This window comes from Sorex araneus, chromosome 5 (genome assembly GCF_027595985.1).
Source record: "Sorex araneus isolate mSorAra2 chromosome 5, mSorAra2.pri, whole genome shotgun sequence".
Taxonomy (NCBI): Eukaryota; Metazoa; Chordata; class Mammalia; order Eulipotyphla; family Soricidae; genus Sorex; species Sorex araneus.
In genome coordinates, this window is record NC_073306.1 from 97,341,901 (window position 1) to 97,358,986 (window position 17,086).

The 17,086-nt window shown below is 44.7% G+C and overlaps 1 protein-coding gene across 3 annotated transcripts in view; it reads right to left on the minus strand.

Annotated features, from left to right (window-relative positions):
• Nucleotides 1-8,385: 8,385 nt before the first annotated feature.
• RAP1A (RAP1A, member of RAS oncogene family) overlaps nt 8,386-17,086 on the minus strand; it is a 71,654-nt gene continuing 62,953 nt past the window's right edge. For all 3 annotated transcript variants that reach the window (XM_055137523.1, XM_055137524.1, XM_055137525.1), the window contains exons 6-8: nt 16,865-17,008; nt 13,064-13,179; nt 8,386-9,073 (exon numbers count right to left, since the gene is read on the minus strand). In XM_055137523.1, coding sequence (XP_054993498.1) covers nt 13,093-13,179; nt 16,865-17,008 — 231 coding nt within the window. In that variant the 3' untranslated portion in view covers nt 8,386-9,073; nt 13,064-13,092. The remainder of the gene's footprint in view (nt 9,074-13,063; nt 13,180-16,864; nt 17,009-17,086) is intronic.

The following is a 17,086-nucleotide window of genomic DNA, read 5'->3' on the forward strand; positions in this document are numbered from 1 at the left end:
TTATAAGCAAAATCCTTTGTTATTTATTCCCTGTGCTCAGGGAATGTATGTATGCTGGGAATGGGACCTGGGCAGGCCGTGTGCAAGGCAACCCTTTACCCCTGCACTGTCTTCAGCCCTTGGACACTATTTTTGTGCTGCTGGTCCACAAGGCCCGAGAGGAACAGGGCAGGCTGGATATTGCCTCACTCCGCCCCCCGGGCCACCTTCAGCTCACCTTCAGCTACTGGCAGGGCTCTCGGCACAGGAACAGAAGGGCCGGCTCTGTCTGGCCATTGAATCACGCCCCCTGGCGGCCCTGCAGGATGTTTGCATCCGCAGGACAGGAGTCAGAGTTCCCTGAGACACTGTCAGTCCGGCGCCTCTCTGTCCTGGCACCCTGCAGACACCTTCATTTTCCCCAACTGCCAGGCACAGAGGGTCTTTGGGGCGGGGCTGGCTTCCTTGTTGCTGTTCCCTGTGCTTGACTGCGCTGGCTGGTCCCTGGCTCTCCTGGCTGCAGCTGAGCCCACAACTACAGGGGGCCAAGGGGTGGGGGGAGGAGGAGGTGAGCGATCAAGCCTCTTTCCCTTGCTCACTCTGGGTTCTTCCTGCCTGATCACTCTGGGAGATTTCCAATTCCCTGACCGCGACGTCGGGGCTGTGAGTTACTTCCACTCCAGTATTTATTTTTAACTGTTAGGACTCTGCATTTGTTCTTTCCCAGGTTCTCATCTTTCCTGCTTCCCAGGGGAGCCTTTTCCTCACCATTCCCTCTGCAGTTTGTTTCAATGGACTGGGGACAACCTCCTGGCTCTGCATTGAGGGGTCACTCCTGGTGGCACTCAGGCAAGGCGCGTTCATCCTCTCCTCGCCAGCCCTCCCTTAGTGGCCCACAGGCCATCTCCCTCGGACCCGTCCCAGAGGCCTTCTCCATCTGGCCCAGTGGAGTCTGGGAAGCGCCAGTGCCCCATTCACTGCATCTTCTGAAGAGCTCTGCCTCTCACTCTTGCCTCTCACTCCAACTCAGGGCAAAGCTTGAGGTGAAGTCGGTCACGGCCCTCCTGCCTCCTCAGCCCGGTGCCTTCTACTCTCCAGCAGCCCCGAGTGATGCTGGCTGCTCCCCCAAACCGTGTGGACCTGCCCCGGCAGTAGATCTGCTTCCTCATCTGAGCTCTTTGTGGCTATCCTCCCAGCCCACACCCCAATTCCTGGCCTGTGGCCACTGGGCTGTCCAGAGCTCAGAGGGGCCAGCTCCTCTTCTATTTCCATTCTGGAGAACTGCACTTTAACCCCAGCCCATTTCTGCCCTTTTCGCGGGTCTTCCCGGCCCGGCTCCTCTCCTTGTCCTTCTGGACAGCAGCACCCACTCTGCCTGACTTCCCTGACACCAGTCTTTGGCAAACCTGCTGCTAGACACATGCCCCCAGGCCCCCCAGCCCCCCACCAACCTCCCCTTCCTGCACTGGGGCAGGCCAGTGGGGAAGGAAGTGGAGAGCAGGGTGTCCAGCACCTTCCCTGGCCAGGCTCCAGGCACTGTGTCCCCAAGACCGAGTGACCGCCAGGTAGCATGCCAGAGCCATTTGCACAGCCAAGGGTGGGCGGGGAGCGTATCAGGGATGCAGCTGTTTTTTAAAAAGAAAAAAATAAAATCAAGATGCTTTCCAAGGGGAAAGTGCAGCCACTGGAATCCCTGCAAAGCCCGAAGAGGGCCAAGGCTGCATTTGAAGTCGGGTCCCAGCAGCCTGCATACTCCAGGTGGGCCAAGGATGCTTGATCTTGGTCAGAGGATGCTGCGGGCCATGGTGACTTCAGCAGCTGCTGGACGCACCCCTCAGAGGTTCCACGCATCTGTTCAGATGAGTCCATTTATATGGCCCCTAAACAAGGATGTGGCACTTCATTGGTTACTTGAAAAAGCCCAAAGAATTCCAAAGCGGCTAGTCTTGGCTTCAGGCCCCTGCTGAGTGAGCTGGGATCACATTTCTCCAAACTGCTCCCCTGATGCATCTGCTCCCAGATGAGGCAGGCAGGCAGGGACCCACAATTTACTTCTCCAAGAGAAAAATTTTCTGCTTCATCTTGTGGCTCCCCCAAAACAGTTGGAATCACACTTGCAAGGACAAAGAGGGTCCAAGGGGGCCTCTTCTCTCCCCGGTGGGCAAGCTGGCGTGTCCCAGAGGGCCGGAGCGAGGCAACGAGCATCCCGTCCACAGGCCCCGGGGAGCTGCTCTCTATTGGCGAGGCAACAGGGGCTTGAAGAGAGGATGGGGTAGGGTGCTGTCTTGCACACAGCTGGCCCACCCAGCTTTGGGCCCCAGCCCTTCCTGGAGTGACTCCTGAGTATACGCAGGTGTGACCAAAACCAAACCAAAGCAATGGAGGACGTGGATGTGCTGGCAGCCTCCTGGGTCCTTGTGGTTCTGTTTTAAGGACAGTTTCCTCCTGAACGAACTTTTTCTGGGAACGTGCATGATCACTGGCCTCAGAGATCTTTAAGGCAAGACTAAAAGACCAGGGACTCCATAGGGAGCCAAACACTATGAATTTAACCAAATCTGTTTCCTGCTCATGAAACCCCTCCCCAGTGAGCCCAGTGGGAATTTTCCCCGAAGCCTTAGTTCAGGTTTCTCTCCCCGCTGCACTTCCGCCCTCCAGAAGAGACCATCCGACTTTTCCGCTTCACACTACTTTGCCTTATTATGGCAAACTTTTTTTGGTGACCTAATGTTTCTACATCCCTCTGCTGTTGGTCTCTTCACTTGGAAACTGAGGTTCCATCCCGCACCCACTCAAGTCTTCCTTTTTCCTGGATCCTCCATTAGCACCCAAGTATGTTTTACCGTCCCACAGGCTTGCCCGTGCTTCAGTACCCGCATCTTTGCCACTTTCTCACACTATGCTCCAGATACTGGCCTTCACCACTCCGCTGATACCTTCAAGGCTACCGGGGACCCCTGCTTTCTCATTGTTCACCTCCCAGTCACACATCCAGGTCTCTGGATCTTGTCTCTCTACACTCAACCCTAGTGATTCCCCCTGGCTTCATGGTATTTTCTATTTTTGGTGGTGCCAGGGATTGAACCAAGAGCTTCCTGTTTGTGGGCCATCTGTCCTAGGACTAAGCAACATCGCTAGTCTCTCAGCTTCACTTTCTTATGTATCAGTTGTAAACCTCTTCCTCTGAACTAGGGGCTCACATCCAACTGCCCGCTGCTCATCTCTAGAATCTGACACACTTCTCACACTAAGCTCAAAATTGGTCCCTTCCCAAACTTACTCTTGCCATATATTCTTCATAGTTTTGACTACTGGCCAAGAATCTTATAAGTCATTCTCAATTCAGTTTTCTCTCACACTCTATATGTGTTTCTCAGTCTTGCTGACTCCTACTTCACACTTAGCCTAATTTCCATCTCTGTCCCTCTAAAAGCTGCTAATAGCCAGAGAAATGACGGCAGATTAGGTGGAACAGGTTCCTCCAAAGATCCTTTGCTGAAACCCTTCCTGTGGATCTCACCCAGACTCCGCCCAACCCCAGCAATGACTGTTTACCTTCCCCTTGCTCACTGCTCCACACACAGCATCTTCTTGCCAGTCCTGAAGGTGTCAGGCACACACTGGTCTTCCTGAATCTGCACAGACCTCCCTCCTGGACAGATAGATATTCTTTGCTGCAGGTGGCTGCATGGGCTGCATGTTACTACTTCAAAATCAAGTTCAGCGTGATCTAAATCTCCAATCGTTATCACCACATTTGCTCTGCCCAGCATGCCTAGCCCCTTACACTGCTTAGCCCCCCACCCATCCCCCCACACTTTCTGTCTCCTGATGTAAACCAGTAAGAGTCTTCCCTTATTTGGGTTTGGATCCTCCTGAATGCCTAACATGGAGATCAGCACCTGGCATACCCTTCAAGGTTAGAAGTATAAGTACAATAAATATTTGCTAACAGGACTTGGAAGGACTGTTTTGTCCTACCGTTCTATTTTGTAGGCCCTACCTGAACTTTTGTATGGTTAAAAGTACAAAAACCTCTAAGCTTTTAAAAGTACACTGAAAAAATACCCACCCACCCCCAGCCCAGCCCTGCTCCTCCCCCCTCCCAATAAGAGTCACATCAGTGCTTAAAATGGGAAGGTTTATTAAGGTTTTTCATTGAGAGGAACAGTCAAGCTGATGCTTCATAGGAGAAGCAATTAGCAGGAACCGTCTGTCACGCCTTGGGCCCGAGCCAGGGGAGGCTGCTTCGTAATAAGCCAAAGAACTTGCTCTCCCCGTCCCATTCCCGTGTAAAGTTCTTGTCAATCGTGCAGAAACAGAATCCACGTTGCTTTTCGAAAAAACAACTATACACGCAGTGCAAAGCCCCCAGCTATTATCAACATGAGTTTTAAGCAAGACACAGCATTACATGGACTGTACATTCAACACACCCAGGACAAACCTGTAGGCATAACCGCTTACGTCCCGGGCAATGACTGAACTGTAAGTTTTCAAGAATAACCTTCAGTTTTTCCACTCTGGGGGAACAGAATAATAAAAGCTGGATGGTGAGGCTGCTTTAAAGCTCACATTCATTCCCTCCCCTGCAAGATGGGCCCTTCCCAGATCCAGAACAAGACGCAAAATGCTTCCCTTTAGAGTCTGGAGCAGAGTGAGTCTAAGAGAGGCTGTTTAACACACAAGTAAGTAGCACCATAAGTAAGAGACCAAATAAGACACAACATTCTTTCATAGAAGCCATTTTCCTCCTCAAATATACATGGCAATTTCTTCACACATTGGTTCCACCACGCATATATCCTTTAGTCATTTTATATCAGTGAGATGTTATCTCACTGTTTACAGAGGGCAATACCAAAGTAATTCTTCTCTTTCTGCCTTAGTCTTGAAAACAAAATCAGACCAATGAGCTGACGATGTGTGTGCACTGGTGAGAAGAGTATGTTGTGGGTCACACCTGGTGGCTGCAGAGACTAACTACTCTGGTTTGTGCTCCGGGGCCCATTCCCTGCTGGGTCCCTCAGGCCTCCTGTATGGAGGCGCATAACTCATTGAGCTCTCCAGCCAAAGGCAAAACTTTTAATAAAAAGTTGGTAATAAAATAAAGATCAGAATCTTTCCAAGAAAACGTTTTCAAGTACATTTCTTTTTTTTAAAATTTATTTATTTATTTATTTATTTTTCAAGTACATTTCTAACTTCAAAGATGCAGATTGGTATCACTGAAGATTAACAGTGGCCAGTAATGATGGCAGATTAAGGGGCCAAATACAATAGCTCAGTGCAAAAACTTTTAAATAGTGCAAGGGACACTAATGCTGTGGCCACGGTGCAGTAGACCTCAGAGCATCATCCACGTCTTGATGAATCTATTTTAACTCCCTGTCCATTTAGATGGCAAAGTCTTGAGGCATACTGTGTTCAGAGGATTCAGAGGACAGAGGGCTCAGCAGTAGAGCAAAGCCTCGCATGCATGAGGCACTGGTTTGATCACCACACTTGGGGGGAAGGGGCCAGAAACCTTAACTTTATGCTTACAGGAATTGTTGACTGATACTGAAGCTCCCCCTGGTGGGGGGTGAAATTAAGAGTTAGATGATGTACTTACCAATTAACTTTTAAATTCAAACTATTAGATTGTGGGCACTATTACAGCTGTTTGCCTTTTAGTGAAAAAATACAAACTGTCAACTGTAACAAAAATCTCCCTAGAACGATGTTACTCATACAACCAGAGCCATTATACTTCAAATAACCACAAATATGGATTCGGTGTCAGTTCTTGCGACTTAGATACCTTGTTAATAACATCCTTGAGAGCTTTTTTCAACTATAAAAATATATCATACTTTTAGCTATCTCCCCTGTGAATCTAGTCTAGTGAGTTCAGGGAACTATAAGAGCGTACACCTTTCTTACTTCCCTGCGCTCAGCCCTGCAGATTTCTACAAGGGCGAGTCATATTGTCTCTAGCTGGTCTTCTTGCTCACCTCTCGGTGCCAAAAGGGCATTTTTCTTCATGGCTCTACTCCCACCCCTCAATTTTCTGGTAATTAATGCTGCTTATATTCACTCTCTGTTTTCTTGGTGGTGCTGGGCGGGGTGCAATGGTGTCAGGCCTTACCTCGAGGTGCTCAGGGATGTGGCACCAGAGATCAAACCCAGGTTGGCCCCTGCAAACCAGCACCTCCCAGCGGCTGGCTGGCTAAGTCTCTGGCCCCCACAGTTCTGGAGGTGATAATAGACCAGGAGGCCCGTTATCATTCTCTCGCAATATCTGAAAACTAAGGACACACACTTCACACTACAACTACTGTGGATTCTGACTTGCTGCATTTATGAATTTATTCTGGGACTGTCTCTAAACAAGTGTGACTGGAGCTCTCTGAGCCCTCCCCTCACTGCCGGGAGTTTTTCTGTGTTGGGGGCCACACCCGGTGGTGCTCAGGGTTTACTCTTGGATCTGCACACAGGGATTATTCCTAGAATGCTCGGGGGGAGTGCTGGGGATTGACCCGCCAGGTCGGTTGTGTGCAAGGCAAATGTCTTACTTGCCTACTATTGCTCTGGCCCCAGGATAGGGGGGGGGGGTATTCTTATTTAATGATAGATATTTAGTCTAGAAAATAAAAAATAAAAACAGACATGACCCAAGAAAGTTCACAGACATGTAGGAGGTGAGTTTTAAAGCAGCATGACTCCAGAGGACCCTAAAATACACTACCCTAACCTGCAGAGTTTAGCCCTAATGGCTCGATTATTAAAAAAAAAAATTATTGCATTTATTAAGATATTTTTGGCCCCTCAATTCCAGCATAACTGGATTCATAAAAGGTGAACAGTAAGTAAATTTATCATAAAAAATTGCAAAGAAAAAAGACTTTTTTTTGGTGACACCCGGTGGTGCTCAGGGAACCCTGTGTAATGCCAGGGGTCAAACCTCTAGTCTAACTCCCAAGTTATTTTTTAAGAAGTATTTCAATATTTTTATGGGCCAGCCAGTTGATATTTTCTGTTTTTTGCATTTATTTGGGCTTTGGGGCATATCCAGCAGGGTTCAGGGGCTATTTCTGCTGGGTTCAGGAGTGACCCCTGGCGGTCCTCAAGCTATCATCACCTCAGTACCTGAGACCAAACCAGGGTCAACCGCATCTTAACCCCTGCACTGTCTCTCCATTCCAGAGCTGACATTTCAGATCTATTGTTTGGGCCACACTTGGCAATATTCAGGGGTCACTCCAGGAGGGCTCTGGGGACCAAACGGGGTGCAGGAATTGAACCCCGTCAGCCACATGCAAGAGAAGCTCCCAGCCCACGATGCTCTCTCTCTGGCCCTTAAATCTTTTAAAATTTTAAATTTCAATGTACTACCGGCTGGGCTCGGGCTGAAGGCACAGCAAGAGGCTTTCCTCTTGATCTGACTCTTCCCAAGTGGAGCCCCTGCTGGCGCAGGCCTGCTGCTGCCCAGAGGGTGGGGCCTGCAGGCACCCGTGAGATGCTCAGGTGCTGTGCAGAGCCGAGACCCGGTTCCGAGGCATGATCGATGTTTCACATCTAGTTCCAACAGGACAGTATTGAGATCCCTGAGCAGTGTCTGTACTTTCCTTGGACTAGCTTCCTTAAAATTCAGGGACAAGGCACCGGGTTTTCCTAAGTGCATTTATTTTTCTTCTCCAGTAATTAAATAACCCACGAGCGAGTCTGCTCGACTTCTGTGGTAAAGAAGTAGTATCACTAGAGGTCAATGTCTTATTCAATGTCCTATTTAAGTCTCAGATCTTTTGTAAAAAAATGGAAAAAGAGAGGAAAAAAGGGAAAGAAAAGCACCGCTATATAGCCTACTAATAGTTTCACAATCTTTTCCATACCATAACTGTACGTTATATGACTGGAGTAACTGACATATCCTTACATGCTTTTACATCTTCACACTTCTCTCAAATTCGTTAATCTATTATAAAGAAAATTTAAGAAGTTTTACATTTCATTGGAAGACTTCAAATTAACAATGGCAAAAGAATCCCTCTGAAGAAATTACCAACTATGGAAGATTTAAAATAGTTAAGAGTTAAACCCTGATACAGTATTAAACTTATTTTTTACATATAAAAATAATACACAGTGGGATATTTTATTCAAGGTACAATCTTTTAGATTGAGAGAATATACAAAACTATCCTATGTTGTCTGATGTACTTTACTGTACAGTTAAGAATAAATAGATCTCGAGCAGCCAGTGCGCAGTCTGTCTAAGGAAACCATCAGTTACTCAGTTGGGGTTGAAGCCAAGTGCTCTTTGGGGGTCTAGGGAGAAAGGGGCTCCTGTTGCACGGAAACAATGTGGCCGTTAGAAAATAAAGGCCTTACATCTACGAACAATAACAAAACACACAAACCAAATGAAAATGTACTAAAATTTAATCATCCATAAAAGCTGTAATTTAATCTGACAGTAAAACACAAGAAGCAATATTAGAGTTGGTTTAGTATATTATATATTTTAGCTTTGAAAGCCATAGAAATCAGTTATCCCAGTTTTTTCCTATAAAAGACCCATTTTTTCCAAAGCATTATGCACAATTTTAATTAGAATATAATGACAGAATGATATTTCATAATTTTTTAAATATAAAATGAAGTCAATGACTCAAAAAAGTTACCTGCTGCAATGAGTTTGGGGAAAATTTCTTATATCATTACAGATATAAAGTATAATGTTTTGACTTTTTAGTGCTCGACAGGGAGGAATCATGATAAAAAGGTCAATATGAAATCATTTGATTATAGTAGCAATACCTAACATTTGAAATGCATCCATGCTCTTTTTGTATAATCATATTAGAGTCAAGTATATTTATTTTCACATCTGTTATAGCTGCTATTGCAAAGGAGAAATACTATTGTCTTATTTTTCCAAGAGATACACACAGCAAATTTTTTTTTTTTCTCCAGGGAACTTGTGCAAACCAATATAAGATCTAAATTCTTCACATAATATATAAAACAGGAGAAGCCTCTTCAGATTCATTTTTTGAAGACTGGAATGCTGGAACTTTCCAATTAGGCAACAGTTCTTCATTCCTATAGTCTGGAACATCGAATGCATATAGATATAAACGCAGTTAGTCTCGTGATAACAAAAGATGGCAGTAAAAAAGAAGATATCTAATAATGATTCGCGGGAGTGTTACTACGAAACTAAATCATAATGAACAGTGACAGCACTAGCATCATTTTTTTTTTTTTTTAAGACGCAAGGTAAGTTTTTTATTGAAATGTACTCAGAAAGATGTGAAGAGAGGAATTTGACAGGCTTCTCCAGAGCGGAAATGAGCAAGCAAAGAAACAGACAAGCAAGTGAGATACACGTTCAGGGGAAGCATGCTTGGAGAGTGAGCTCCAGGGTTACTTTAAACTCTTTTTAAAATGTTTAAAAAATTTCATCATACCCAATATTTCACATTGTATATGTAGACACTAAAGACATTTTAGACTGTATATACTTATAGATAGTTCTATCTAAAAATTTCTATCCCATTATCATATTATTTCTATCCCAACCCATCATCCTCTTATTTTCCAAAAGCACCTTTTCCTCTAAAGAAGTAACACCTGCCTACATACACTTTCCACAGAAGGTTCTTTATTCAACCATTTTGTGAATTTATGTATCAGGAATACTGTTTCTAAGTCGGCTGAGACAAGAAATGAGTCATGGAGATGACCCATATATTAAGAGCGGACCAATCAAAGACAGTCTTAGTTATCAGCAGGAAAAAAATTATGATAAAAGAATTTTTTGAAGATGAGTTTCTTCCAAGATCTCTGTTCAAGAATAACATATTTCAATATAATTCAATCTACAGGTACACACAGATAAGGTGTCCTCAAGGTTCATACACCCTTCTTATGAAAAATGTTCATAATAACACAAACTATCCTGTATCTTGTTACTCTTTACATGGAATCAATATGATACTTTCAATCTATAATCACACATACACACACACATACACACAAACACACACACAAAAGCTTTGCAAAGAATTCTGATTGCAAAGTGACCTAAGCGCAGCCTAAGTTTATGATGTGGTCATTATAAAATAATGGCAAAGTTACAGTATTATCAAACACTTGCAGAGATTTCAGGTCACTTATTCCATATATAACAAATTGAGGGGCTGGAGCGATAGCACAGCGGGTAGGGCGTTTGCCTTGCACGCGGCCGACCCGGGTTCAATCCCCGGCATCCCATATGGTCCCCCAAGCACGCCAGGAGTAATTCCTGAGTGCAAAGCCAGGAGTAACCCCTGAGCATCGCTGGGTGTGACCCAAAAAAAGCAAAAAAAAAAAAAACCCAAAAAAACAAATTGAATTACATATCAAAGCATTAAAACTTTAGCACACAGGAATGTCTTATATCTAGGTGTAGGCCAAGATTTCTGCCCTTTAAGAAAATGTACTGTAGGGTACGAAGGCATGAATTTTCACAATAGGCCAGGAGATGGCATACACCTCTTTCTTTAAACAAGAGCTGAGAGGATACTTCCTGAAAATTGACTGTAAGTAGGGTTAGCAATGGTATCAATGATCCAGCCAACTACAAAGAAGTTAAACGATACACTTCAGAACAGGAGCTGAACTATTTTTCCTACTTGTGCACTCTTACCTAAACAAACCTAATAACCTGCAATTTTTTTTTTTCTTTTTGGGTCACACCCAGCGATGCTCAGGGGTTACTCCTGGCTTTGCACTCAGGAATTACTCCTGGTGGTGCTTGGGGGACCATATGGGATGCCGGGGATCGAACCCGGGTCGGCCGCGTGCAAGGCAAACGCCCTACCCACTGTACTATCGCTCCGGCCCCAATAACCTGCAATTTAAACAAAAGTCACTTTCAGAGAACTGACAGTGTATAAATCTTGACTTAAATGAGTCAAGATTTCACTAAAAGCCTGAAGCAACCATGTGGCATTTCTGAACTCTGCCTACCAGAGAGAACTCCTATCCTTTTCCTACCTTCTGTCCATTTCCCAATGGCCCCAGTGAGAGAAAGACCCCCCTCTCTAAGGAAGCACGTACTGGTTAATGCTGTCCTCTAGGAAAGGTAATCTATGAAAGGCCCCAAGAAACTTACAAGCCAAGTTTGATGGGAGGAGAGCTGAATTACTTCCAATCACATTAAATTTAGTAATGTGCACAAAATTAGCAGCAGATCACAATGCTCTACTGCATAAGGATATTCTTTTATGGAATTGTTTAGAGTTGGTGAAGTTAAGCAGAAACTCTTCTGGGGGGGTTATATAATATATGTGACTGGAAAAACAGGTGGGCCTGACCCATCATGAGATGGCTTAACACTGCCGCTGATTTCTCTCCAACGTGTTCAGTGTTTAAGTTAATAAAAACTTGTGTTACTTCAAGCCAACTCCTTCATAGGAATGTATAATGAACATCTGACAAAAGTCAACCCTTATCTGAGAGGAAATGACTACCAAGACCGACACTGAAGAACCATTACGTATCTAACAAAAATGGTACAAGCTGAGAAAAAAGGACATTGGGCAGGGAGTGGAACTAATCAACCACGGTAGATGTGTATGCTGGCATAAAAATTCTGAGGACTTCCCGGCATCCCATATGGTCCCCTGAGCACTGCCAGGGGTGATTCCTGAGTGCAGAGCCAGGAGGAACCCCCATACATTGCTGGGTATGACCCAAAAAGAAAAAAAAATTTGAGGACTGCAGATCTGGAGAGATAGTACAGCGGGTAGGGCACTTGCCTTGCTTGTGGCAGACCCAGGTTCGATGCCTGGCATTCCATATGGTCCTCTGAATACCACCAGGAGTAAAGCCTGCTCACTGCCGGGTGTGGCCCCCCCAAAACAAAAACAAATTTTAAGAACTGCAGAGATACTATACCGGGTAAGTCACTTGCCTTGCAAGTCACCAAACAGGGGTTCAATCCCTGGCATCTCAAATAGTCCCCCAAGCACAGACAGGACCTTGAACTCAGAGACAAGCTCAATTCCTGAGCACAGCCAGGTGTAGCCCCCAAACAAAACTAAAGAATTAAAAACCTTGAAAAACTTTTTAGCAACAGCTGCAAAACCAAACCACACATTCCTTATACTAACTGGCCCTTCTATTCCTAGAGATAAAATGAGCAGAAATAAGCCCATATTGCACCTGATACTTTGTATAAGAACTTGCACAAAATAATTTCACATAATAAACTGCATAAAACCCAATGTTAAATATAGAATAAAAGTAAACTGCAGTACAGTCATGAAATAAAAATGAGCTACTTCTATGTTTAAAGATAATTCTAAAAAACATTTCTGCATGAAACAAGACAATAAAATGATTCATTACATATTTTATGTTATGTTCAGAGGAACAAAACTAATCCATAACATTAGAAACTATGCAGGGAGTATACATATGCTTACATGGTGTTAAGTATTGTTAAAATATACAGGTGTATTCACTCGGAAATAGTCAAATATGCACGTAAGCCTATCTGACTTCAATTCAGCATGCATTTTCTTTTTGTCCTTCCTTTTGTTTTGGAGGAGAGGGAGCTACGCCCAGATGTGCTCAGGGCTCACCCCTGGCGGTGCTCAGGAGCTGGTGGCAACAAGGCAAGTGCCTTAGCCCTGGTTCTGTCTAGCATCTCACTCACCCTGCTGTTCTCTGAAGCCCATTCTGTGCCAGGCACTGTGGACTCAGGGGTGAAGAGCACAGCCACAGTCCTTGCACTTGGTGAACTTAGACCCACATGGAAGAGATTATCCAATCCAGAGCCTGTCTGCAAGTTACAGACCACACTGAAAGTTACAGATGCTGGAAAATACCCGAACAGGTGAAATGGCAAGTGGTTCAAGTTGGGAAAAACTCCAAATAAAAGAATGAGAAAGCCATCTTCGTGGTTGCTTTTGGTTTGGGGGCATTCCCAGCTTGGTGAGGCCTGCTGGGCGGTGCTGGGGGCTTCATGGTGCTGAGACGCCCCCTGGCCCTGCACACGGTGCCATCCCTCCGGCCCGAGGCAGACACCTGCTTGACTTAGCTGTCTTACCTGGCTCAGAGCTGCTGCTCACCGCGGGTCTAGAGCAGTAGACATGATTTCTTTTTGGGCTTCTTCTTTTCCACTGGTGTTTTCCTATTGATCTGTCTGACCAGGTCATAAAATATCTAAATAAAAGGCAAGACGAAAAGGACTTAGTCAACTGACTTTGAGGTCTTGTTTCATTTACTTGTTTGTTGTTGCTGTTTTAATGGCAGGTTTCTTAGAATCCCCCGCAGCTATTTCTTACACAGGGAAAGGCAGACTCACCCATCCACAGGGAGGGAAACGGACTTGCTCTAGAGATTATTATTCGGTTCTGGGCCACAACTGGCGGTGCTCAGAGCTTACTCCTGGCTCTGTGTTCAGGGATCACTCTTTTCTATTTTTTAACTGCAGGAGAAATGCTATTTATTCAGCTGATTGAATCAATCAGCTTACTGATTAAGCTGACTGAATTGGGCATGAACTCCACATTACTTAAAAAAATTTTTTTCAATTGAACATCTGTTAGATAGACCATTACAAAGCTCCTCATAACTGGGTTTCAGTCATACAATGGTCCAGCACCTATCCCTCCACCAGTATACATTTCCCACCACCAAATGTCCCGTTTCCTTCCCACCATCCCCAACAATCCCCTCCACCCCAACCTCACTCTATGGGAGGCACTTTCCTTCCTGCTTTCTGTGCCCTTTTCCTTTTGTGCATTATGGTTCGAAATACAGGTGCTAAGAGGTCATGGTGTTTGTTCAGGGCATTCAGTATTTTTATCAGGACGGTAAAGCTGGAGTAGCTTTTCAATTGGGTGGCAGCTTTGGGGTGTGGATGTGACTGCTGAGGCTTCCAGAAGTACAGGGAGGTGGGGGGAGGTAACCCCGAGAAAACCTGGAGATACTAGTCACAAAACCCTCATACCAGAATTTTCAGCAGATTGTCTTGGTGAGACTTGTCCTGAGACAGTGGAGTCAGGCCAGGGGTATGGTGGCGATTTTGGATTGAGGGAGCAAGCAGCTGCCGGGGGCTCTGCTTGGGCGGGCAACAGGCCCACCTGTCCCCCTCTGATTTACCCTTGTCTGTTCAGCCATGCGTGGGTCCGATGTTAACTTTGGTTTTGATCTCCTTTGAGATTTATTTATGGGCCTCTGAAGCAGGGCCAAAGTAGAGCTTACATGTTGTCACTGGAATTGGTTCGTGCGGGTGACTGCCAGAGCTTCCAGGGATCACTCTTTTTTATTTTTTTGCTTTTTGAGTCATACCTGGCAATGCACAGGGGTTACTCCTGGCTTTGTACTCAGGAATTACTCCTGGCGGTACTCAGGGGACCATATGGGATGTTGGAATCGAACCTGGGTTGGCCACGTGCAAGGTAAACGCCTTACCCCCTGTGCTATCTCTCCAGCCCCCAGGGATCACTCTTGACAGAGCTTGGGGACCATGTATATGGTGCTGGGGAATGAACCCAGGTCAGTTGCATGCATGACAATTATCCTGCCTGCTGCACTATTCTAGATGTTCAGTATTAAAAAAGAATTTGCTGTAAAAAAATGTAGTGAAGCTGAATTCTTCTTGGTACCTCAAAACCTATTGAGAACAGTTAATACTTAATTTGCATATTCACATTAGTTCTTTAATTTTTTGGGGCCTCCCAAGTAGTTCTCAGAAGGCCTGGGGCCCCACTATTCCCAGGTCAACGGGGCTGTGTTCAGTGTGAGGACCCAGGTTTTCCTGCATCACTCCAGCAGCGCCAAGGGCCTAAATGGATGCACAGAGCAATGCTGAGGGCATCGTGGTACTGGGAACTGAATCCAGGCTGGGAGCACACTGGGCATTCGCCCAAACCATGGGAACTACTTCCTACCCAGCCCTCCGCCAATCTACTTCATTCTCAAGTTGGGGTCAGAGATAGTCCCGGAGGTAGGGTACTTTCTGCACATCTGTGGCGGTGACCCTGTCAAATTCCCGGCAGTGCTGCATATCATGCTCAGAGCCGAGCAGCCCTGAAGCACCACCACACCATCCCTCCCCTCCACAGACAGCTCTATCACAGGGAGGGAAAGAGCAGTGCTGAGATCTTAGATTCTTTACTCATATTCACCAGTTAGTAACATTTGTTGTGTGAATTTTATCATTTTTCTCTCTTTACATATACACACACTTATCTGATAGTAGTTTACATATCATATTTAATTTCTAGCCAATTACTCTTTTAAAATAAATTTGTCAATTTTTTGATTTCCGGAAATAGCTGCTTTGGGAAAGTAAGGGCTGGTAACTTTATAGAACTTCCATTCAATCTGCATTCTCTGATGTTCCCTCATGATCAGACACATCTGTTACACATTTTTGGGTGGAACTGGAAAGAGATACTATGTTCTGAAATGTGAAAGTACTTGATTTTTGTTCTTCCATTTTTGATGGTTTTGGTTAAAATGGAAAATAGAAAAATGTTTGACCCTGATTTGAATGATCCCTGTTCATAAACAGTATAGATTCATTTTGAATGAGATATACAAGATATTAAAGACAAAAATTCAGTATTATTTGTTTCATAGCAGACTATTTTAATTCTGGTATTTTTCATAATGCTTTTATCATAATTATTTTAATTCTGATTATATGCTTCAAAATGCTAAGTATGCCAAAGTATTGGAATGTGAAACAGAATCTGGTTGTTTCAGAAATGAATGCCTGGCTCTTTGCTATGGAATGAAACTGTTCTCTAATAATATATAATATTATTATATATAGTACTCTACATCTAGGCTAGAGCGATAGCACAGTGGTTGGGCTTTCGCCTTTCACTCGGCCAACCTGTGTTCAATTCCTTCGCCCCTCTCGGAGAGCCCGGCAAGCTACCGAGAGTACTGAGCCTGCTCAGCAGAGCCTGGCAAGCTACTGTTTTTGGATATGCCAAAAACAGTAACAATAAGTCTCTCAACGAGAGACGTTACTGGTGCCCGCTTGAACAAATCGATGAGCAACGGGATGACAGTGAATACAGTGAATGGTACTCTATATAATATATAGAGAATAAGAAGTATTCCTACTATATTATTCATGTGAAATACAAGGGCTTATGTTAAAATTAACAAAAACCAAGGAAGATTCTAAGTGATTTTTTTGTGTGTGTGGTTTTTTTTTTTTTTTTTTTGCTTTTTGGGTTATACCCAGCAATGCACAGGGGTTACTCCTGGCTCATCCACTCAGGAATTACTCCTGGTGGTGCTGGGGGGACCATATAGGACGTTGGGAATCGAACCTGGGTCGGCCATGTGCAAGGCAAATGCCCTACCCACTGTGCTATCATTCCAGCTCCCCCCCTTTTTGCTTTTTTGGGTCACTCCTGGTTCTGCACTCAGCAATTACCCCTGACGGTGCTCAGGGGACCATATGGGACATTGGGAATCGAACCCGGGTCTGCTGTGTGCAAGGCAAATACCCTATCCACTGTGCTATCGCTCCAGCCCCAAGATTCTAAGTTTTTGCTGGTTATTATTATTATTATTATTATTTTGGCGAGGGAGAGCACACCCGGTAGTGCTCAGGGCTTACTCCTCGCTCTACACTCTGGGATCACTTTTGGTGGGCTCAGTATACCCCATGGGTTACAGAGGATCAAACCCAGGTTGGTTTTGTGCAAGGTACTATCTATCCAGCCCCAGAAATTATTGGTTCCTATTAAGTTCTTACTGTTTTCTATAAATTGCTATAATTATGACTAATTAAAAGAAAAAAAAGGGCTATTAATTGAAAATAAAATTTAAAAAAAGCTAAAAAGGGGACTTGTGTAGCTTGGCAATTGTAGGTTACCTCATTAACGTTGATCTTTGACTTTGCAGAAGATTCTAAAAAGGCACAGTTACACCACTGTCTTGCTAAATTCTGACCCTGTTCTTTGCCAACTACTCGCTCATCTTCCAGATCACATTTATTGCCAACCAAAATCATTGGAACCTGTGTGAAGAAAATAAAACAAAACACAAGAATACTTGTTACTGAATTGCTTATAAATAAATACCTGCCACCAAGTGA